The sequence below is a fragment of the Triticum aestivum genome, chromosome 2B, assembly GCF_018294505.1.
Source record: "Triticum aestivum cultivar Chinese Spring chromosome 2B, IWGSC CS RefSeq v2.1, whole genome shotgun sequence".
Lineage (NCBI taxonomy): Eukaryota > Viridiplantae > Streptophyta > Magnoliopsida > Poales > Poaceae > Triticum > Triticum aestivum.
Genome location: NC_057798.1, coordinates 475,244,342 through 475,268,416, shown reverse-complemented (window position 1 = coordinate 475,268,416; position 24,075 = coordinate 475,244,342). Strand labels below are relative to the sequence as shown.

At 40.1% G+C, this 24,075-nt stretch overlaps 1 protein-coding gene and 2 long non-coding RNA genes across 3 annotated transcripts; all 3 read right to left on the bottom strand.

Annotated features, from left to right (window-relative positions):
- Positions 1–41: 41 nt before the first annotated feature.
- On the bottom strand, positions 42–734 carry LOC123039258 (uncharacterized). Its single transcript, XM_044462495.1, has 3 exons — positions 477–734; positions 294–396; positions 42–213 (listed from the first exon to the last, which is right to left on the bottom strand). The coding sequence occupies exons 1-3, from the start codon at positions 520–522 to the stop codon at positions 42–44; spliced, it is 321 nt and encodes a 106-aa protein (XP_044318430.1). The 5' UTR covers positions 523–734.
- A 3,734-nt stretch (positions 735–4,468) lies between these two features.
- On the bottom strand, positions 4,469–7,014 carry LOC123041424 (uncharacterized). Its single transcript, XR_006418518.1, has 2 exons — positions 6,581–7,014; positions 4,469–4,644 (listed from the first exon to the last, which is right to left on the bottom strand). It is a non-coding gene; the product is annotated as an uncharacterized lncRNA (long non-coding RNA).
- A 282-nt stretch (positions 7,015–7,296) lies between these two features.
- Positions 7,297–14,787, bottom strand: LOC123045542 (uncharacterized). Its single transcript, XR_006421480.1, has 4 exons — positions 14,659–14,787; positions 12,469–12,512; positions 7,930–8,013; positions 7,297–7,760 (listed from the first exon to the last, which is right to left on the bottom strand). It is a non-coding gene; the product is annotated as an uncharacterized lncRNA (long non-coding RNA).
- Positions 14,788–24,075: the final 9,288 nt, after the last annotated feature.

Sequence of the window (24,075 nt, the reverse complement as noted above, 5' to 3'; positions counted from 1 at the left end):
TCATTGTGGCACTCGTTGACTTTAGGCACAAACCTATTTAATCATTCAGTTAGAATTTGTAAATGATAAGAATAGCATGTAAGATTTATGCACTTACCATTGAATCTCTGCACCATCGTTGATGTGATAATAAGGTCAGTTTGGCTGCCGATTACATCCTCGGTCAAAAAATAAGAAAACTTTCCCCACAACGTGATTCTGATTTTATCACCCCTAAAGAAAATAATCTAAAAAGTTAGTGCTAACCACATGGGGGAGGTTTAGTTAAATTTGAGACATGCATATGCACTTACTCAGGCATTAGGATTTCAATGTCGCGGATATATGAAGGTTGTGGGTTCCTTTTTGTTATTCTTGTCTCCACTGGCTTCATTTGAGTTAGTAGTCCAATGACATCTGCATATTTGGAGATTATAGTGTTATAAAAATTAGAAATATCCATTATTTGGATGTCGTAATTACATCCATAAACATACCTGAGCATTGTGTATCTTTTTCCGCCCTTTCTTCTAGTGTGTCCATGGTAGCAAACTCGAAGCCATATTCCGGGAAAACTTCCGAAGATCCTTTTATTTCCTTTACCTTTGTATTGTATGCAAAATATATTTTAATTTCGTTGCTCACTGGCCTATATTTTGTGGATTCCACGACCTTAAAATTGCTGAATGCATAAATAGACTTTTCATTGATCTTTGATCTAAAAGTGTCTATAAGATTCTTCCAGATAGTAGCATGGATTGTTTCACCCTGTTAAAAGAATCAAATAGGGTCAGTAAGTTGCTTCATCCGACAGAAAAATTCTAATTTAATATATTAGAAAGCAGACCTGCTCATCCATTAGTATCATATCTAGGCTAATAAGCTCATCGGTCGTAGGATTCACTGAATCCCACATTCTCATTACTTTCACTTGAATATTCCAATTCTGTCCCCTTGTAGTTAAGTTGCTCAACTTCTTGTATGCCATATTATTATATCTTCAAAACTAACAGGGAACAATTTATCAATTGATATAGTATTTATGAAGATTCTATCCATCAAAAGTAAGCTTGTGAAATAACAATTACCAAATCTGATGATTCAGGCTAGATTTGCTTTGGCGTCAATTCTTTCGACTTAGATTGGAGCAGGCGTCACTTCGTCGGGCGTTGAGCGTGCTTTCGCGTGACTATGTAGGGCGTCGAGTTAAGCGGCTGGAGGTGGCTTTTTCGTTTGGACGTTGAGTCGCGTGTGATGTGTTCAAGTCGTCGTGGTCGTTGGGTAATTGTTTGGTGGGTACTTGTGCGTCCGTGTGTACTTATTTATATACTTTGAGGTGTCTTGGATTGTGGTGACTGAGACCGGCAGCAAATCAGATGCCAACACCATGTGCAAATCAGACTTATGCACCGTGTGCAAATCAGACTTGTTTTATTTGCATGTATTTGTTCCTGATCTGAAAGTTTCCTCACGTGAGGTGGTTGTCCTTTTTTTGTTAATAATAGGCTCCTTATTTGTTTAGGTTAGAGTAATATTTTTTTCGCTTATCATTGATCCATCGATGGGAAGTTCTTTTTCTACTATATTTTTTTGGAACCTATGTGCAGTACTTCAACGTGGCATGTTCTGCTATATGTACACGTATTATATTCTTACGTAACGCTTTCATATTTTAATCTCAGCCGTCAATACATAAAATCAAGGATCAAGATAATTTAATCTATGTGGACGCACGTGGTGGCTTGTTTGCTTATCGTTTTAATTAAATAATAGATTGTCCAGGCTTGTCCTTTGCTACAAAAAGGATTGGGCCATCTTGTTGTACTTTATTTATTTTCATTGCTTGTTACTCGTTACAATTTATCTTATTACAAAACTATCTTTTACCTACAATTTCAGTGCTTGCAGAGAAAACCTTACTGAAAACCGCTTGTCATTTCCTTCTGCTCCTCGTTGGATTTGACACTTTTACTTATCGAAAAGACTATGATAGATCCCCTATACTTGTGGGTCATCAAGACTCTTTTCTGGCACCGTTGCCGGGGAGCGTAGCGCTTTCGGTGAGTGGAACTTGGTAAGAAAACATTTATATAGTGTGCTAATTTTTTTTGTCACTTGTTACTATGGAAACTAATCATTTGAGGGGCTTGTTCGGGGTATCTTCACCCCGACCAGAAGAGCAAAGAGTTGCTCCTCAACCTACTGAACCTACTAAAAATATTTACTTTGAGATTCCTTCGGGTATGATAGAGAAACTGCTAGCTAATCCCTTTGCAGGAGATGGAACATTGCATCTCGATTTACACCTTATCTTTGTGGATGAAGTTTGTGGATTATTTAATCTTGCAGGTATTCCCAATGATGTTGTCAAAAAGAAGGTCTTCCCTTTATCTTTGAAGGGAGATGCATTGACATGGTATAGGCTATGTGATGATACGAGATCTTGGAATTATAAACAATTGAAGTTGGAATTTCACCAGAAGTTCTATCCTATGCATCTTGTTCATCGTGATCGCAATCTATTATATACTTAAAACGATAGAAAATAGATAGTGGTGATTTAACGCTGTAAAAGATAAGATGTACGGACGGTTAAGATCTAAACCAGATTGATCTTAGGCAAGTGCACACGGACGCATACTATTGCACATGAAGGAAAACGGACTCATACTATTGCACGTGAAGGAAACTGAAATGGATCGTATACTATTGCATGTAATATTAGGCAAGTGCACACAAATGTACACTCTTGCATGTGAAGGACTCTGAAACAGATTGATATTAGGCTAGGCACAAGGACACGGTCGTATACTATTGCACAGAATAATTTACAACGAACAGTTATCCATACACAATTCAAACTCCTTTGGACTAATATAAAGGTTGGGGCAAACACCCCAGAACACCCACGGATTAGCAGACGCCAGAACACCCAACACCACGTTTACCAAGATTGAAGGGAGATCAACACAACAACATATCAACACACGCCAAGAACGATCGGTTACACCAGCAAGTTCACGCAACACAAATTGAAGGGGCGACATACGACAGGACGCCCAGCAAATCGAAGGACGGAAGAAGAAACGACAGAAACATCAACTTTGGGTAATATATAGCTTAAATCTTGAGGTATATTTACGTCTTCCCATCCCTGCATGTCTTTGCAACCTCCTTATGAACACCATGGTTTCCTTTTCATTAACCATTAGTGAGAACACTTATTTCTAACCAAATTTCATTATTGCATTATATCATATGAACCACTTCTTTTAAAACTATTTTGAAGGCAAAATCTCTATGGCGTACACGAAGTTGAGTGAGTTAACCACAAGGGGGCAAACATGGAATAATAAAGCCAAAGTAATGAGAATGTGGGACTCGATCAATCATTCGACTGATGAACTTATGAGCATCGATATGATCTTGATGGATGAGCAGGTATTTTCTTCACATAATTAACAATGGGATTGTTTTATTGTTAAAATTATTACTAATATTTTTCTTTCATTAAATTTTGAAGGGCCATACAGTTCATGCTATTATCTGAAAGAATCTAATTGACACTTACAGAGCAAAGATCAACTAGGGTTCTATATATGTTGTTAGCAATTTTAAAGTTGTAGATTCGACAAAATATCGGCCAGTCAGCAATGAAATTAAATGTATTTTTTCATACAATACAAAATTAAAGGAGATGGAAGGTTCATCAGATAATTTTCCAGATTACTACTTTGAGTTTGCTAGCAAAGATACCCTACAGGAACGGCTAGAAAAAGACAAACAATGCTCAGGTATGTTGATAGTCATATTCTTACTTCCAAGTGGTCAATATAAATTTGAAGTCATTTGTTAGTATTTGTATTAAAAGACTACAAATGAATAACTTTCTAATTTTTTAAATCTTTAATCTTCTAATTTGCAGATGTCATTGGGTTACTTACCAAGATTAAGCCAATAGAATCAAGGATAACAAAGAAGAAAACACCTTCAGATATACATGAGATTGAAATTCTAATGCCAGAGTAAGTGTATATCCATGCGTCAACTTTTCACTAAGGGTAGAGACTGTTTTGTTCCACTTATATTATTATTATTATCATTAATTTCTTTGGAATGAATTATTGAGGGGCGATAGAATCAGAGTATCATTATGGGGAAGATTAGCTCATCATTTAAGTGAGGATGTAATTGGCAATCAAACAATTATTATTGTTACCTCAACAATGGTGCAAAAATTCAATGGTAAGTTGAATATGTATACATGTCTTTTTTCATACCAAAATAATAAATCTAACAGATTTATTGTTCATTAAATAAGTTTGTGCCTAAAGTCAACTAGCACCACAAGATTATATACCAATCTTGATATACCTGAGACCTGGGAACTTCGTGGCAGGTATTAAGCACAATTTGTAGGTTCTGGTCATATAGAAGTTCATAATATATCTTCATTTACTAAATTTTATTTGTAGCCACTCCACCGAAGAAACTTTACCAAAAATGATGGATATAGATAAAAGTACTCAAGGGACACTAGAAGATCAAATGTTTTACAGAAGGATAACCTTAAAAGAACTTACTGAAATTAGGCATGACAACCCAACAGATGAGGTAATGAATCAGAACTCTTCTAAGATACGATATTATAGAAGCCTCCAATACCTACAGATATATTTGACATATTTGTATGAGTGACTGCATATTATCTAAAGAGCTATATTTTCTTCATCAACTATCAGGACTTTGTGTTCACAAAAATAGCTACAATTGATCGGTTAAAAGAAAATATTCAATGGTGGTACATTTCATGTGATGTTTGCAACAGAATTGCTATGAAAGAATCACATAATTATTGTTGCAAGAATTGTGATACGTATCCAGAAGGTTTAACACCAAGGTAAGCATAGTCTCTTGATTTGACCACCATTATTTACTATCACATTTGCGTTACACTAACGAAATGTGATTCTAGGTATCGTATTCGGCTTTAAATTAGTGATCATAGTGCTACTACAAGTTGCACTTTATTTGATGAAGAGGCTGAAAGAATGCTCAATACATCAGTCTCATTCCTGTTGGATTCCTTAGATGGAAAATCTGAAGACGTCCCAAAGATTATACAAGAATTATGTGGACGAAGACTTATCTCTCGATTCAGACTCAACAATAAGAACCTCACTCTAGGCATGCAGAACTATGCAGTGAAGAAAATATTTGTGCCTGATGAGAAGCTTGAGAAGTGATACTTAGAGGATAAAGCTGAAGAGGTAATGTTCTATTAAACTATCAAATCTATTTAAACACCAAGTGTTATACTCTTTTATATGGAACTATTGAAGCAGGCATTTACAATTCTTGATCCATTGTGCTCAACAGGATTTGATGGATGGTGAAGTGGACAACATGTTAAAACAAGAAACAAAGAAAATGAATGAGCCAGTTAAAAAGGTGATTGACTACTTCACCGTACAAACTTTTATTTGCATAAATTCATCTCTTAATCCTCCATTTATGTGATTTTTGCAGGTATGAATCAACAAGTGTGAACTTAGCAAAAACATATGTGAGTTGGTCCCTGTGAAAGAGGAGCCAGAAGATAAAAGCAATGGAAGTATAGTACATCAGAAAAGGAGGCGAAGATCCGTTGTATTATCAGACTCAAAAGATGAAGAAAATGAAAATAGTAGATCTGAAAAAAACTCAGAAAAAGCAGTGCCCAAAAGTACCAGAAGTGTTCATGGAAAAAGCAAAAATAAAAAAGTTGAACATGAAAGCTCAGATGTTCATAACGCGGAACATAAAAAGTATCATCAACACAGCCACAAGGATGACACGAAGTTTGACTAAAAAGTCAAACAACATCAAGACCAAAGGTACTGAATTGGAGGACTCAAGTCGTCAACTGGAAGATCAAGTACGCCAAACAAGACTTAAGAGAGGAAGGACCTTTTCCACAAAATTTTTGGGATAGTAGTTTACCCACAGAAATAAGCCTGAGTATATCCTCATAACAAAGGAGTAAAAGTTGTTTACTTAGTGAAATTTGCAAATACAACATATTTATTATTTTAATGTATCAGAAAATGGAAATATTTAGCGTGTTCTTATGTATGGTCAATATGTATGAACAATATGTCATTTTGTTTTTAAATGATTCAAAAGTAAGCTCTGATGTGCCTACGTTTGATAAAACAATATTTGTATACATTTGGCCTAGAATATATGAGAACAAATGCTCGACAATATATGAAAAGATTGAGTTGGAACTCCATTTTAATACTATGAACAAAATAAAATAATCAAAATCATAGCTTTACTGCGAAATGATCCATGTGATACCACAATGAAATTTAAAGCGAACAAAAGATGGATTGTGCTTTTCTCCAGGGCGTATATACTATCAGGAACAAGCGTATGATAGTTACTCGCAGAACAAAAGCTTAATTTATTTTTCTCACTGACCCTCAACCAATCCGGCCAAAATTATTTTTTTCACACAAAATGTATTTGGGCCAGACACATACCTAGCTGAAATAGGTCCTAGACTAGGCAACATAGTTGAAGGCCAAACAATTCTAAAAAAGGTTGAAGGCCAAACCTGCGTTGCTACTTGCGGCACTAATGCACCCAGCTTCCACTCCTTAGTGTTTGTCACGCCGCGCTAATCCACGCAGGTCGACGGCTACTTGGTTGACCTCGCGGCAACTCGCCTGTGCCGGCATCTCCGTGCGACAGCGCCACCGCGTGCCCTCCTTGGCGCAAGATATTGAGCAGATCCAGCGAGAATCATAGCCCAGCAGGTCGCCGAAAGCTAATCTGAAGTGATTTGCTCTGTGTGGAAGAGGAACAGTACATTGGTATGAAGTCTGAAGGGGGATTGGATCTTTGGCCGGATGAGAAGATAATAAGCAGTGAAGGGGGTGATTTCTTTGTTTTCAGAGCACTGCAGCATGGGAGTTGAAGTGCGGATAAAATATAGTTTATTTATCACTGTTTTTTATTTGAAGTCTAGACCGCTTTTTAACAGCCAAGCCCAAATTGGGATAGCCCGCCAATAAAAAATTGCTGGTGCACGCCTAACTATTGTTTATATCCAGCTAAATTTCCTTTAAAAACAATCCGTATTGTACAATACGATTTCGACTCACTACATGATTCCTAATTGTACACCCTAGGAAAACATCTAGCCATACCATTATATAAAGTGCATCACATCACGTGGTACTAGCACAATTAGCCTCATCGCCAACTGATGCGTCTTCTCGAATTCGAAGCAACTCATCAGACTAATAAACAGGAAAAGGCTTCAGGGTATTATGTATTTCCTCTTTTTAATAAGCATATTATTTTGACATCCTTATTACAAGCTAACATATTCTCATAGAACCTCTGCTCTCAGGTAATTTAAATAATACAAATCCCTACGTGAAGATACAAATTGCTAGATCAGTCTCAGAAAACAAATAAGAGGTATGGTCACACACTCATCCCTTCTGCTTATATCACATAATTTCAACTATATTTTTACAAGACAAACATTTCTAAATGACCCATGATGCACTTTCTCAATAGATCCTTATTCAAGATATCAGGACAATCAAAGGGACGAGACGGCCGACAAATTGAAGGCATGGTAACAACTCCAGCAACTTGCATCCAATATACGCCCGCGATGCCGAAACGATCGAAGGCACAAAGAAACGCCCAACAAACTGAAGACACGGCATCGGCACCATCAACCTTGGGTAATATCCACATGCAATTCTTCAAGTTTTCCCCTGCATTTTGATATCAGCTCAACCTTGCTTCTAATATTCTATCTCAAAACTCTTCTGATACTAAACTATAAATCACTTTTTTCATGCATCCTGATACTACCATGATAGTGATGTGAAAGCTACAAAAAGAGCAACATGGTTGAACAATTTTTTATTTATAGCGCCCTACCAGATAAATAACATTGATCTCCAACTGTACTGTATGTGACATCTTCATTAGTAGTCCCTTATATCTCCAAATGCACTTGCATATCTGCAACAGCAAAACATCATTAAGTACAACATAAATCATATTACATGATACTATGTTAAGAAAACTCTATACGCATTGACGAAATCACATTTGCAGGTATGAGAGTCCAACATATGTCACCTCCAGCAGCTCACCATACAAAAAGAAAGAAAGAACAACCTCTAAACTCAAGGAGTACAAAGCGGACAAGGACTGGAGAGGGAAGAAGAAACACAAACACAAACACAGAGGATCCTAAACGATTCAGAAAGGCTAATGCTGAAGAAGATAAGGAATTGAAGCGCGCAAGAAGCGATACCAACAGAAACAACATTAGAGTCAATGTTGGAGACAACAACAGAACCAGAACCTTGACAAGTGCTAATAGAAAGCCATGGAACTTCGGAAGGCCAATATACAAATGCCAATATTGCAAAGCATTGCTATGGTGTGAGGAAAGATTAAGTTCAAACAAAGGAACTACAGCACCCTCTTTTGGAATATGCTGCAAACAGGGGAAAATCGATCTGCCGCCACTAAGAGAACCTCCACCATACCCCAGAAACCTCCTAAGAAGTGAAGGGCAGGATTCGGTAAACTTCAAAGAAAGTATAAGGTCATACAACTCAATGTTCTCATTCACATCGATGGGAGGAGTTGTGGACAAGGAAATAAATACTCGCAAAGGACCTTATGTTTTTCGTTTGCATGGATAGAACTACCACCATATCGGAACTCTTTTGCCTCAAGGTACAGACAAACCTCGGTTCGCACAGCTATACATCTATAATACCGAAAATGAGGTGGAAACAGGATAAGTGCGTCAAGATGCAATGCTAATAAATCAACAGTGGGCCCCAACATTGTCAAAAAACTGAAAATAATGCTTGACGACAACAACATCCTCGCAAAAACATTCAGAATGGCAAGAGATAGATTCCAAGAAGGAGACTACCATGATTACACACTTCGGATACTAGGCAAAAGGAACGAAACACACAACCTTCCACCTGCATCTGAAGTTGCAGCATTGGTAGTAAGAGATCCAACCAGAGAGAGTGAAGGACATGACATTGTTGTTGAGTACAAAAATATGGAGCCGCAATGGATATCAGAGATCCACCCGAAATTCATGTCCATGCAATATCCGTTGTTGTTTCCATACGGAGAAGATGGTTTTAAACTTGAGATACCCTACAAGAAAACAAAGGGAGCTACAAACAGCAGGAAATACGTAACGTTGTTGGACTACTATGCATTCTACCTACAGCAACGTCCTGATCAAGGAATGTTACTGCTTAAGTCTGGGCATCTGTCGCTGCAATTTTGGGTGGATGTATACACATGTATCGAGCAAAATAGACTAAATTGGATCCGACACAATCAAGGAAAGCTACAAACTGAACTTTACAGTGGATTGCAGGATGCGATTGAGCGAGGGGACACAAGAACAGAGCAAGTTGGAAAGAGGATAATTGTGCCTTCATCTTTTACAGGTGGTAGAAGAAACAAGGCACAATATCTGCAAGATGCCTTTGCAATATGTCGTTGGGCTGGATACCCAGACCTATTTATAACATTCACATGCAATGCAAAGTGGCCTGAGATCCAATACATGCTAGATGAAGCGGGTGGTGGCCAAAAACCAGCCGATCGGCCAGATATTGTGGACAGAGTATTTATGATCAAACTAAAGGAGCTAATGAGAGACATAAAAGAAAAGAAATACTTTGGAGAAACAGTTGCAAGTAAGTCCCATTGACTATCAATCTTTACTCTTTCATGCATCATCTTATAGTCCGTCAGACTTGCTCTTTAGTAACATGCATCATCTTATACTCCGTCAAATTCTAGCTCTTTAGTAACATGCATTCCAACTTTAGCTAAATCTGGCAAACTATTAATCAACTGCACTCATCTACGCAATAGAATTCCAGAAGAGAGGACTCGCTCATGCCCACATACTAATATTTTTGAAGGACAAAGAAAAGTACCCAGGACCATCGCAAATCGACAAAATAATAAGCGTTGAGATCCCAAACAAGGATGGGATCCGGAGGCATTTGAAGCTGTTGAGAACTTCATGATGCATGGCCCGTGCGGAGAGGCTAAGAAAAACTCACCATGCATGGTGGACCATAGATGCACCAAGCATTTCCCAAAAAGATACAATGCCAGTACTACCATTGACGAGGACAGATTTCCAGTATATAAAAGGAGGGATGACAGAAGGCAGATCAAAACGGGAGGGGTAATGCTCGACAACAGATTTGTTGTGCCATACAACCAGAATCTTCTGGTCAAATTTCAAGCTCATATAAATGTCGAGTGGTGCAATAGGTCCAGATCAATCAAGTACCTATTTAAGTATATCCATAAAGATGACGACCATGTCACAGCCTTGCTGAAGGAAAGGGGTGCGGCAAACGAAACTGACGAGATCAAGAAATACCTAGAGATGAGATACATATCAACATCAGAAGCATGCTGGAGGATATTTCAGTTTGATCTTCAGTATCGTGATCCAGCAGTTAAGAGGCTACCTTTCCATCTTGAAAATGAGCAACAAGTCATTTTTCCAGACTCCACTGATCTTGAAAAGATAGTAACAAGAGAAGGATCTAAAATTACCAAGTTCACTCAGTGGATGGAGGCAAATAAAATATACGAGCTAGGAAAAGAATTGACTTACGCAGAATCCCTACAAAGTTTGTATGGAAAAGCAAAACAAAATGTTGGCTGGAGCAAAAAAGGGACTATGCAATTGGAAGAATCTACTATGCACATCCCGCAAGTGGCGAGAAATATCATATGAGGATGCTTCTAAACACCAAGAAAGGATGCACATCATTTGAGGACATTAGAACCATTGATGGAGTCACTCACCCAACATACAAATCAGCATGCCAAGCCCTCGGATTTCTCGATGATGACACTAAGTGGATTGACTGTATCAATGAAGCATCAAGTTGGGCATCCGGAACACAACTGCGTCAGTTATTCACCACCATATTATCCCATTGCAAATTCACAAACCCAAAGGTATTGTGGGATTCAACAAGGGAGGCGCTATGTGAAGATATGCAATACAAAAGAAGGACTGTTCTAACTTTCCAGTACTTCAGCTCACCAACACATAGAAGAAAGCGTATGGTCTAATTGAGATAGAAAAACTGATGAGGCAAGTAGAAAAGTCACTAAAGGACTATCCAGACATAGAACTACCAAATGCCACAGAGCTAGACGAACTTGGGAACAGACTAATAAACGAAGAGGTCAACTATGACATGGACAAACTCAAGGATGAACACAAAATGATACTAAACAATCTTAACCAAGACCAGAAAAAAGCCTATGATGCAATAATGGAGTTAGTCGACAATGGGCTCGAAAAGCAGATATTTGTCGAAGGCAACGGTGGCACATGAAAAACCTATCTATGGAAAGCAATAACGACAAAGGTAAGATCAGAGGGGAAGATAGTGCTTGCGGTAGCATCATGTGGCATTGCAGCGTTGCTTCTCCAAGGTGGAAGAACAACACACTAAAGGTTCCGTATTCCACTTAATATCATTGAAGAATCAACGTGTGAAATAAAACAAGCCTCGCATTTGCGTGAACTGCTAAAGAAGACCTCACTTATATTGTAGGATGAAGCTCCTATGGCAAACAAACACTGCTTTGAGGCACTAGACAAAAGCCTTAGAGATATTCTCAGATTCACTAATGAAAACAACGATGAAAATCCATCTGGTGGAATGACAGTTATACTAGGAGGCGACTTCAGACAAATCCTGCCAGTTATAACGAAAGGAAGGAGAGAGCAGATAGTTAATGCTTCAATCAAAAGGTCATATCTGTGGAAACACTTTGAAATATTTGAGTTAACACAAAACACGCGGCTGAAGTATTTGTCAGATGATCCAATACAAAAGCAAGAAGTCGCTGAATTTGCAGAGTGGATACTACAGTTTGGCGATGGGAAAACAACATCAGATGAAGGAGAGGATTGGATAAAAATACCAAAGGACCTACTGCTAGAGAAAGGATAAAATCGTAAAGAACAAATCATCAAAAGCATATACCCAAACTTGCTGCAAAAATACCGTGAGCGGGATTACCTAGAAGAAAGAGCAATACTATGTCCAAGAAAGGATACAGTCAGGGAAATAAATGACCCAAATACAAGGTGAAGAGGTGACATTCCTAAGCCTGGACACAGTGTGCAAGGCTACGACAAACACCAACATCATGATGAACATGGAACCTACTGAGTTCCTCAACACCTTGACGTCCCAGGAATCCCAGACCATAAGTTAAAACTGAAGGTGGGTTTGCCGGTAATGGTCCTACGCAACATCAACCAAGCAGCAGGTTTATGCAATGGTACAAGAATGACAATTACACAACTTGGAAACAAATACATCGAGACACAAATAATCACAGGAACACACGTCGGCGATAAGGTATACATACCTCGAATCATCATGTCACCAAGCGACTCAAAATGGCCATTTGTGCTGAAAAGAAGGCAATATCCATTATCAGTCTGCTTTGCAATGACAATAAACAAGAGCCAAGGTCAGTCCTTCAACACGGTAGGCATATATTTGCCTAAGCAAGTGTTCTGCCATGGACAACTATATGTGGCACTATCAAGAGTGACAAACAAGGAAGGACTGAAGGTGCTGATCGATGACGAAGAATGTCCAACTGAAGATGTTGCAAAGAATATTGTTTACAAAGAGATATTTTAATTGACTGTGCAGTTGATCAAGTCTAGAAAACTATAATTCTCCCTAGACAATTCATGTATGATTATATAGTCACAGACGACCTTACCATACATTATCAACAACACATGTACTTGGTCAACGTCTTAATATTTAAAAAAGTTATTAATCCATAGATATATATGTTTGACCTTTCCACAAAATATTAATTTTTTAATTAGTTATTTATCCTTCAATTTTTTTAACACGCCAAATATTGCAGCAGAAGGAATAATGAAATCGCCAATGGATTCCACCTACAAAGCCACGATCCACAGCAATAAAAATCTATTAACGAATAATATCAAAATCCAAATCTTTTATCATTCTAGAGAAAGCTCACCAATTAGTTACGCCCAAATAGGCATTACGAATCTCTCACACTCTAATAATCAAATCTCTCTCACGAATAGTTTCCAATTCCCCGTATCTCCTGTATTTGTCTCTCTAAGAAAGGCATTGGCCTACTCTATTTTTGTGTTGGACTAATTAAATGTGATTCTTGGGACTGCATTTGCCTCCAAATTAGTGATTAAACTAGTACTACAAGTTGCACTTTTTTTGATGAAGAGGCTGAAAGAATGCTTAATACATTCAGTCCCTTTTGAATTAAAATGTCCTAAAGATGGATTGAGCTATTCTCCAGGGCATATATTATTTTATCATGAACAAGTGTATCATGGTAACTCATAGACCAAGAGCTTAATTGATTTTACTTATGACTAACCCTCAACCAATGATTCATTTTTTTTACTAACACTCAACCAATCCGACCAAAATTAATATTTTCTCTGGGTGCATAGCATTAATATTGGTCAAATTTCTAGAACTAAGTTCACACAAAATGTATTTGGGTCAGACGGATAGCTTGCTGAAACTAAGGCAGCAGAGTTGAAGGGCAAACATGCACGCCGGGAAGATTGGGAGCGGTGCCGCCATTTGAGGGGAGAGAGATGGAGAAACGCAGTTCCCATTGCGGCTCGCAGCGCAGGTGCTCTACTCTCCCCTTCTTCCTCTCGATAGGTGGCGGACGGCGTGTCCCCCGGCGTGGGCATGGAGGAGCACCGGTAAGGGAGCTCGAACGGCGGCGGGCGGCATGTCACCTGGCGTGGGCGTGGAGGAGCGCCGGCTAGGGAGCCTGGATTGGTGGTGCACGAGGGATCCCAGCCCGTTGGTGGAGGAGGGAGCTCAAGAGGCGACGTCGGCTTACTCGATCAAATCTGATGCGTAGCCTACTCAACCAACAAAATGTACGTGTACCAACAAAATGAAAGAGGACTCAACCAACAAAATGTACGTGTACGTACCAACATATATGAATCTTTAATCTTTCAACAAAATATTCCATTTTCCATTATCAAATCTGTAACCATGAAATTAATCTTTAGTACTCCCTCTGTCCCATAATATAAGAACGTTTTTGACACTTGTGTAGTGTTAAAAACATTTTTATATTTTGGGACAGAGGGAGTATTTATAAAGATTTTTTCTACATTAAAATTTTCATAACTTGAGAAAATGTTGAGAGCAAATAATACATATCAGATCATGTTTATATATTTTTAGCGATTAGCAATGGATAATGGATAGCCTGCACCATGTAATCATCCATTGATTCCACTTGAAAAAGATTTTAAAATTTATTGAATCTACCCTCACCTCTCTCATAGTACAGATTTTTAGAAGACGTGATCCTCAAATCTAATCCCTCTAATAATATTCCCCAAATCCCAATCTCTAGCTCTATGAAAAAGTGGCTGCAGCATGGAGATTTTAATATCTTCTTTACTCACTCTTGAGCATGGTTGTCACATGGAGATTCTACTCATAAATTTCTTACCTGAAACGAAATTTAGCGCATGCGAAATGGAGGCAAGATGAGGGATTTCCATACCTGTGCATGCTCCGCTGAACCGCTCGGAAAAAGGGTCTGCACTGCAAGATATGGTTGCCTCAGGATATGGTTGGCAGCGGTATGACTCTGCCAGTAGCGAGCGATGGTGCATCCACTGGTACTACCTTTTTTTATAAGAGAGAAAAATGCGCTGGTGCTAAAGGGCTGCACTGATAAACCCGCTTGGTTGGCCCATTTACAATATTCGGGCTTCAAAATGTCTAGTGGGGTAAATAATACTAGCACAGTGAAAGTGCAATTCATATTTTGGTCCAGAATCTAGGAGCTTTTTTGTAAGCCCATAGCTTAGCGAAACATGCACATTCTTCAGACCCAAGAAGGCATGTCTGGCTAGGTCAATCTCATGATCCGAGACATATTCCACAAACTGTGACTTTTGACCGTTAATAAAGCTCAGATTACATCTAAAAAAGGATTTTTTTAGAGTGTACAATATATAAGCTAAGTATGCATGAAACACAACTTTAGATAGATGCATGTTCCGTTTTATTTGTTCTATAACCAAAATAAATACTTACACACCTCTTTAATAAACTAGCAACTACAATAACAATATTTAGAGCATGTTTTTGAATCACCTGTGAAATGGCTCCTATCGATGTTCAAAAACCGCCGCGCTATTTGCATGTCTCATAATATTATGGGAGATTTCCGGACTACACTTCCGCTGCAATTTTCATGTTGCTAAATCTTTTATCCCATAATTTTAGTGAGTGATTTATAGTAAATCTAACATACATAATTTTCATGAAATGAAAAAACCAAACACGGACGAAGGAAAACATTTGACATCAAATGTCCTTTATGTTTGTTATAGAATATTACATCATAATTTTAAAAGCCCAAATTAAGTCTAGTGTCAAAGCAAAAAAATACAAATAAAAATTCTAGCCGCGCAAATGCGCGGGTAGCCCCGCTAATTGTTTTTGATTGTGACAATTCTTTTCTTACCATTCGAAGCATTTCATGAGTTGTTTCCATTTCTTTCCTCCGAAGGCCATCATGTCATAATTCTTCATTCTCAGCGTGTAGCTATCGTTCTCCAAATCTTACCGGTGAATCATTCAAATATCCTCTAATCAGTTCATGTTCTCTTTGTTCTCATGTATCTAAATCCCTTCGAGTATCTTCATTCGTTTTCAAATTCTTTCCGGTGAATTGTGCCCTTGCTACTCTCTTTTCCAATTTTTACGGTGGTTCGTTCAAGATTTCACTTCCTTTGTTATCATATCAATTCATTCGTTGTTTCCAAATCCCATCGGTGGTTCCATCAATACCTTCTCAAGTTTGTGCTATCTCTATCCTTAATCCCTCAAGAAGAATAAATAGTATGCCAAATCCGTTGCTTGTCATCAATTTAAATTGGTGAAGGATACGCATAACGTAATTCTTATTATTGTTTCATCCAAGTGATCTAGTTTGTTCTTTCCAGAGTTGTTCATCTTGTCACATTTTTTGGTTCGAGATGCTTCATCTTTTCCTTTTCCGGAGTTCCAAGTTTTCTCGGTTATATTGTCGTGAAGCTCCACCTAAATCATTGCAAGGCTTCACCTTGTGTTTTCAACTTCTCTTTCTTTTTATCATCCTTTTCTTACCGGAGTTCTTCATGGAGTCTCTACATGGTGGTTCGCCAAGGATTCTTTTCATTCTTCAATTGTTCTTCAAGATTCCTCTCGAAGTTATGACCCACCAAGCTATACTCAAAATTAAACATGGTGCTCAACACATGTTTTGTTTTGACGTGTTCAAGCATTCTTCATCTTGCATCCGAAGTGCAATTCTTCCTACCTTATCTTTTGAGGCGGTGTTATGCCATTCTTGATAATTTTCGTTCGTGTTTCATGATTCATAAGTTTTCAAGACTGACATATTTAAATCCATCATTTTCTGTTTGTTCGAGAGATCTTTTCAACCAATCAATCTTTTGTTGGAGTTATATTGGGTTATATATCACCTACAGCCTTCCCTAAGGAATGTAGCTATCTGTGGTGCTTATCAATGATCCAATTTTCTCCTTCCCATCTTGGTGAAGAAGTTTTTCATCTCTTTGGTTCTCCCAATCAAATCAATGGTTTCCATTAGTGGCCGGTTGTCACCTCATAGTATCGAGATGTTTTCCATAAGCCCACTATAAGCTTATTCGTTTCGTTGTGGGTTTTCCAACAACCCCGTTGTAACCTTTTTGGAAGGGTGCTTTCCAAGCTCAGTTGTGGCAGAAGTTGGCATTTTCTTCTCCATTCTGTTATTTCAATGATCTATCTTTTATTCTTTTTTCCGGAGGCATTGTGATGTTGCTTTTTAAATCATCATCTCGAATTGTGAGGATCATGTTCTTTTCGTGCTTATCCATTTAACCGGAGTGTTGTGTCATCTCTTCAAGTTCTTTTCATCTTATAAAGTCTTGCATCTCTTTTCAACCGGAGTGTTGTCCGAATTTGATCTTCCTTGTTCCTTGTTTATCTCGTTTCAACCTGAGTGGTTCCAATTCCTTCTTGTCCATTGTACTCGTCATTCATAGCTTTGCAGCCTCCAAGGTTCACATGGTGTTCCTTCTTTCTATTCTCTACCGCAGTGCTCTCAATTGTGTTCAACTCTGTTGTGTTCTCTCTTTCAACTTTTCAACCTCTCAAGGTTCTTTGGTTTCACTCATTGGTCGAAGAAGCAACTTAGTTTACCTCTTCTCTTCCTCTTCCGTTTCTCTCTGGTGCCATCCTAGATCTCGGGACGAGATCCTCTCGTAGTGGTGGAGTGTTGTAACGCTCCAGATACAACTTTCCATATTCGTAACTCAAACTCTTGCCTTTTCCGGAGATGCGACATGATATTTCCTTCATGGTTGGGTTTTTGTATTTTATTTTGCATTTTGTTCATGTCATGCATCTCATCTCATAGCATCATGCGCATTGCATCTGCATGTTTTCATAAAGCTTGCACCCGTTTGTAGTTGCCGCGCCCCCCTTGCTTTCGTTGACTGTTCTGAGACCAATCGGGTTTTCGCTTCCCTCTTGACCGTGACCACCTAACCTCTTTTAACAGCTCGCAGCCCCCTCGCGCGCGCATCCGAAACTCCCCCGAACCCGACCCGGGCAGTCGTCACCATTGGATTTGGATTATTCCCAAACATCTCTAAAACATCTTTGTTTCTTATTTAGACTTTCCTAACCTATCTTTTCTGAACCATCGGATTTTGATCGGATGATCCAACTCCTCTCTTTTCCCATATATATATATATATATATATATATATATATATATATATATATATATATATATATATATATATAGTCTACCCCTAGTTCATTTTAGACCAAACCCTATTTCTAGGGATCCTCCCGAGCGCCGCCACTCTTCCTGTCTCTTTCTCATCAGGATCCTCCCCGATCCAAAATCCCTTCCTCATTTTCAGATCCACCCAATCCCTCCATCGATCCAACCAGCAGCTCCCCTCGAGCTCCACCTACAGCCCATCCTTCACTGCTTCATTCTCGAAGCCATTGGCACCGAGCTCCCCCTGCCTCGCTCGCCTCTCGTGCCGGAGACCTCTGTTCCCACGCGTCTCCGACCCTCCCTGAGCCTCCTCGCCGGAGTAGCAGCAGCCGGCAACCACCAGGTCGCCACACCCTGCCTTCTCTTCATTTACTCCCCCTGCTTCTCTCCCTCTCTACATCTCTAATCTCTCTCGCCTCTCACTTCTCTAGCTGGGACCCGACGCCAGGGACGCTCGCGTCCCTAATCTTGTTGCGCCACCGCCTGGAGCTTCCCCGCCGGAGGACTTCACCTTGTCCGCGTCGCCGGCGTCCATCCCCGCCTGAGCCTCGCGACCTCTTTGAACCCTGCGACTGCTGCATCGTCTCTACTTCGAACACGCCTCTGTCAGCAATCACAAGAGGTTGCCGTTGCCCTGGAGCTCCTCTGTTGCCATCCCCGACCTGCCTCGGTCCACCGGGAATCCATTCACGTCCTCCTCGCCGGATAAGGCAAGCACCGTCCAGATCTTGCGCCACCACAAGCCCCGCTGCCGGCCACCAAGTCCCCTACGCCTGCTCTGCATCGAGCACCGCTCGCCTCCTCTGTTTCACCCCTGCATGAGCAGGATGGCCCCGCCCTGCTTCGTGTCCGTCCAGATCCAGCGCAGGCCCACCGTCTTTGACCTCCCTTTGCATGCCCGCAAGCTCGCCGCCGCCAGCGTCCTCCCCAAGACCTGCGCTGCTCAAGTTTGAGCAGAGCGCAACCGCTCGCCCGTTGACCGCGCCTCTCCACCTCATCGTTCGATCCAGCCAAGGCCCAGTTGCGCCCCTTGTCGGGCCTCCTTCATCAACCGGCCCATGAGGCCTGGTGAGCCTCCAAAGTTCCTGTAGCTCCAGTTTCGGCCTGCTTCTGTTTTTTTCCTATCAGCGAGTTTCCTAATTTTCCAGGAGTTACTGTTTTACAGAAAAGTCCTTGCACATCATGCATATAATAACTCATTAACCGTGGACCGGATTAAAATGATTCAAACATGTAAAATGCTTAGATTTTCATCTAGTTTCATAATATTAAACTTTCATCCATGTTTAAAATGTTTAACTTGTTGTTTGTTAATTTGCTTAAATGCCATGCTAAAATGCTTTATTTCATAACTAAATAACCGTAGCTCCAATTTTAATAAACTTTATATGTAAATGGGGTGGAAAATGCATAGATTAACATGGTGCACTTTGTTTTACTGTTTAAAAACTCTAAAATTGTGTATAGGGCAGAACAGTAGCAAATTCATAAATTGCATATGAGGATTTTCCGGAATTGTTGGTTGTTGTTTCCGGTCTCATTTAAACTTGCCTAAATAGTTACTTTACTTTTGTTTCACCTCTTGCCATGTTTAACAACATTTAATATTGTTGAGTACCTACACGAGAGCGAACTAAATAACTCGAATGTGGTGTTTCGTCGATATGCAACTCGTTGCATATTGAGCTCCACTTAATTTGTAGTATTGTTTGTTGCACTTTGCCATGCCATGCCTCATTAAACCGGACATGCATCATACTTGTTTTGCATCATGCGTTGTTCATGTGTTGTTTGTTTACCATGTTGTTTGCTTCTTTCTGGTTGTGCTCTTTCTCACTAGTTCCTGTTTCGTTACGATCGTGAGGATCCGTTCGTCTACGCTTGGTTCGTCTTTGTGGCTTCGTCTTCTTCATGGACTCGTTCTTCTTCCTAGCGGGATTTCAGGCAAGATGACCGTTACCTTGGATCTCACTACTATCATTGCTATGCTAGTTGCTTCGTTCTAATGCTATGCTGTGCTACCTATCACTTGTTCATCAAGCCTCCCCAATTTCCATGTCAGCCCCTCTTATAGCGTTGTTAGTTGCAGGTGAAGTTGAAGATTGCTCCATGACGGACATGATTATGTTGGGATATCACAATATCTCTTATTTAATTAATGCATCTATATACTTGGTAAAGGGTGGAAGGCTCGGCCTTATGCCTGGTGTTTTGTTCCACTCTTGCCGCCTAGTTTCCATCATACCGGTGTTATGTTCCTTGATTTTGCGTTCCTTACGCGGTTGGGTGATTTATTGGACCCCCTTGATAGTTCGCTTTGAATAAAACTCCTCCAGCAAGGTCCAACCTTGGTTTTACCATTTGCCTACCTAAGCCTTTTTACCTTGGGTTTCCGGAGCCCGAGGGTCATCTTTATTTACCTCCCCCCCCCCGGGCCAGTGCTCCTCCGAGTGTTGGTCCAAACTAGAGCACCATGCGGACTGTCCCTTGGCAACTTGGGTTACGTTGGTACCTGTATGCTTCGCTCATCCGGTGTGCCCTAAGAACGAGATATGTGCACCTCCTATCGGGATTTGTCGGCACATCGGGCGGCTTTGCTGGTCTTGTTTTACCATTGTCGAAATGTCCTGTAATCCGGGATTCCGAGACTGATCGGGTCTTCCTCGGAGAAGGAATATCCTTCGTTGACCGTGAGAGCTTATGATGGGATAAGTTGGGACACCCCTATAGGGTATAAACTTTCGAGAGCCGTGCCCACGGTTATGTGGCAGATGGGAGTTTGTTAATATCCGGTTGTAGAGAACTTGACACTTGACTTAATGAAAACGCATCAACCGCGTGTGTAGCCGTGATGGTCTCTTTTCGGCGGAGTCCGGGAAGTGAACACGGTTTTGGGTTATGTTTGACGTAAGTAGGAGTTCAGGATCACTTCTTGATCATTGCTAGCTTCACGACCGCTCTGTTGCTTCTCTTCTCGCTCTTATTTGCGTGTGTTAGCCACCACATCATGCTTAGTCGCTGCTGCAACCTCACCACTTTACCCCTTCCTTACCCATTAAGCTTTGCTAGTCTTGATACCCATGGTAATGGGATTGCTGAGTCCTCGTGGCTCACAGATTACTACAACAACAGTTGCAGGTACAGGTTATGTGATGATTTTGACGCGAGAGCGATGTTTGCTTGTTTTGGAGTTCTTCTTCTGCTTCTTCTTCGGTCAGGGGATAGGTTCCAGGTCGGCAGCCTGGGCTAGCAGGGTGGATGTCATTTGAGTTTCTTTTTGTGTTTCATCCGTAGTCGGATGGTGCTTTTATGTATGATGATGTTGTATTCATGTGGCATTGTATGCCTCTTGTATGTATCCCCAACTATTATGTAATGGTACGATGTAATGATATCCACCTTGCAGAAGCGTCTCCAATATGCGCTTCTATCCTTGGTGGGACCTTCGAGTTCCTTTAGGTTAGGGTCGCATATTGGGCGTGACAGTGTGGGACGAACGGCCTCCGGTCGCCCACCGAACCACACCCCAAGAACCTTAAGGTATAATTTACTTATTCCACATGCATTGCTCTAGCTGCATGTGGGCTTTTTCCTCTTCTGCACTCGAATCTAGGTGTTGGATCAAACAGGAAAGTAGTGGGGAAAGTTGTATACCATGAATCTAGGACGTGGTTCAAAGAGGAAAGGAATGGGGGAAAGTAGTGGGAAAATTTGTATAGCATGAATCTAGGACGTGGTTCAACAAGGAAAGGAAGGGGGAAAGTAGTGGGGAAAGTTGTATCGAATGAATCTAAGACGTGGTTCAAAGAGGAAAGGAATGGGGGAAAGTAGTGGCGAAAGTTGTATAGCATAAATCTAGGACGTGGTTCAAAGAGGAAAGAAAGGGGGAAAGTACTAGTACAGACTGGCTATCCAGCACCTACATTGGTCGAAAAGGGAAAACAATGACAAATGCAGTACGCACATCTGTAATGGACTGATCTTTTGTTTTGGGGGACAAGGCTGTAGAGTTTGAGCAGGACTAGATTTGCTGCGCTCACATAGGGAAAGGTGTCTAAAGATAATAAAACTGGGACCAACACAAATATGCTCCTTGGTTGTTTGTTCTTTGTTGCAACAGACAGTGCATCACCCCAGTATATCGGTAGATGCACATGTTGATGGTGCGTCCACTGTCCCGTGCAACTCTTTAGCTGTTGTTAATCTAAGGCCCTGTTTGGTTAAAAACTCCCTAGTCCCTACCTACTTGGTTCCAGGGACTAAACATGGACACGAGGTTATTAAATGACATGCTAAAAGACCATGTTACCCCTAGTAATGAACTAATAGAGACAAGGTGCGATGCGTGGCAGTGGCAACTGTTGGAAAATGTCCCAAAAACACTCTCCCTCGGGGTCTTCTTTCTTTAGTCCCAAATGCCCACTTTTAGTCCCTAAAAGTCCCTCCTATTTGGTTTAGATGGGACTGACACGGAGTTTTTTTATTCCCTACACCAAAATGTCCCTGTAAACAAACACCCTCTAATAATGCCGCTGGAAAATTTATGCAATGCCACAGTTAATAGCAAATTACATGTTTAATGAATTTTATTGTTAATATAATCTCTATGTTAATATTAATCAATGCCACCGTTTGAGAAATGCTACTGTCTTGCTATCTTTCCCATTTAGATAAGGTAGATGCTTCTTTTTGTTAGCTTCTGTGTCATCCACCATTTATTGACCACTAATTGTTTCCTTTGCACCTCTGTGTAAATAGGGTTATCTACTTCACCTCGTTGCCATTATGACCTTTTGTTGCATTGCACAAAACACTTTTGTTTTAAGAATGTTTTGTGCAGTTCAACCAAAATGTCACACCAACAACGTTGCCTGATTGCTTGATCTTAGTGGAACTGCACAAGAGGAGATCTTACTTCCAATCCGTGTTGGCAAATTTGGTTCAGATCTTCTTCTTGTGAGTTGTTTGAATTCCGCGCCATGAGAGGTCAGTACTAGCCTTCTTTCACATGATTCTGCAGTGTGCTTTCATATGTTGTGCTACTTGTACGGTAATGTTGCTTGATTTTAGTGAACTGCACAAATGGAGACAAGACTTCCAATCTGTATGTGCACCGTAATATCCCATTGAGGTAAGATAAGGATATTTCACAACTGTTGGCATGTATTTTGCCACTTTCATCAGAAAATTAATGTCATTATTTAGTGCTATACTTGTGCTCCCTAATTGACATGCCAAATCTTACATTGAAGGCGAAGCTTGTATGTTATTGAACCAAGTGATGAAGGGGAAGAACAAGCGGAAGAAAAACAAAAATCAACTCCCAGTGCTGTAATGAAGCACTAGAACTGTGATGACACAAGTAATGATATAGTTTTGCATCTTAATTTATTGCTATGGTTGGAACGAGCAATTGTTTTGCCACTGATTTGATGGCACTCTTAATGTAATACGTAATTATCTCTACTTGTGCAAACAGGGATCTTCTTTGAAGATACCATATATTTTAGTGGAACTGCACAAGAAGATGTTGGAAACATTAAACTAATCGGGGAGTATATACAAAGCATGGCCACCACAGTAGATAGCAACAGATGGTTCCGGAGAAGTGCTTCATTTGTATGATCTACACAATAAGCCTCCTGACAAAGGTTGGTACTCGCCCACTGATTTCATCCATATGATTGAGCTTTGTCATCTCTATTAGTGTTGTGCTACTGTTTAGATACTGTCATGAAAAAAATGGTATTGTCCTTGAGAAGTGCTTCATCTTTGCTGTTTTAAATATTTCCTTTCCTTTTTTTCGAGCAAACAGGGATGCTAGCATTTGGTTGTCCTCTTGTCTTTGCACAACAGGATCATCCTCCTCTGAAGAAGAATATGGATTACGTGAAGTGACTAATTCCGATTATGCCAGGATGAAGAAGCCCCGTCTATCTTCTCATCAGAAGGAGCAGTTGAAGGATGGTTACATTACTCCCCACAAGACCAAACTAACTTCAGCTCAGAAGGACTGACAAATCTCCATCTTCTTGTTGTGATGCGCAAGTACAATGTTGTTCTAGGATTCTTTCCGGTGAGTTCCATTTTTCTAAAAGTGTGCGCTACATGGATCATGTAGGTGCCTGC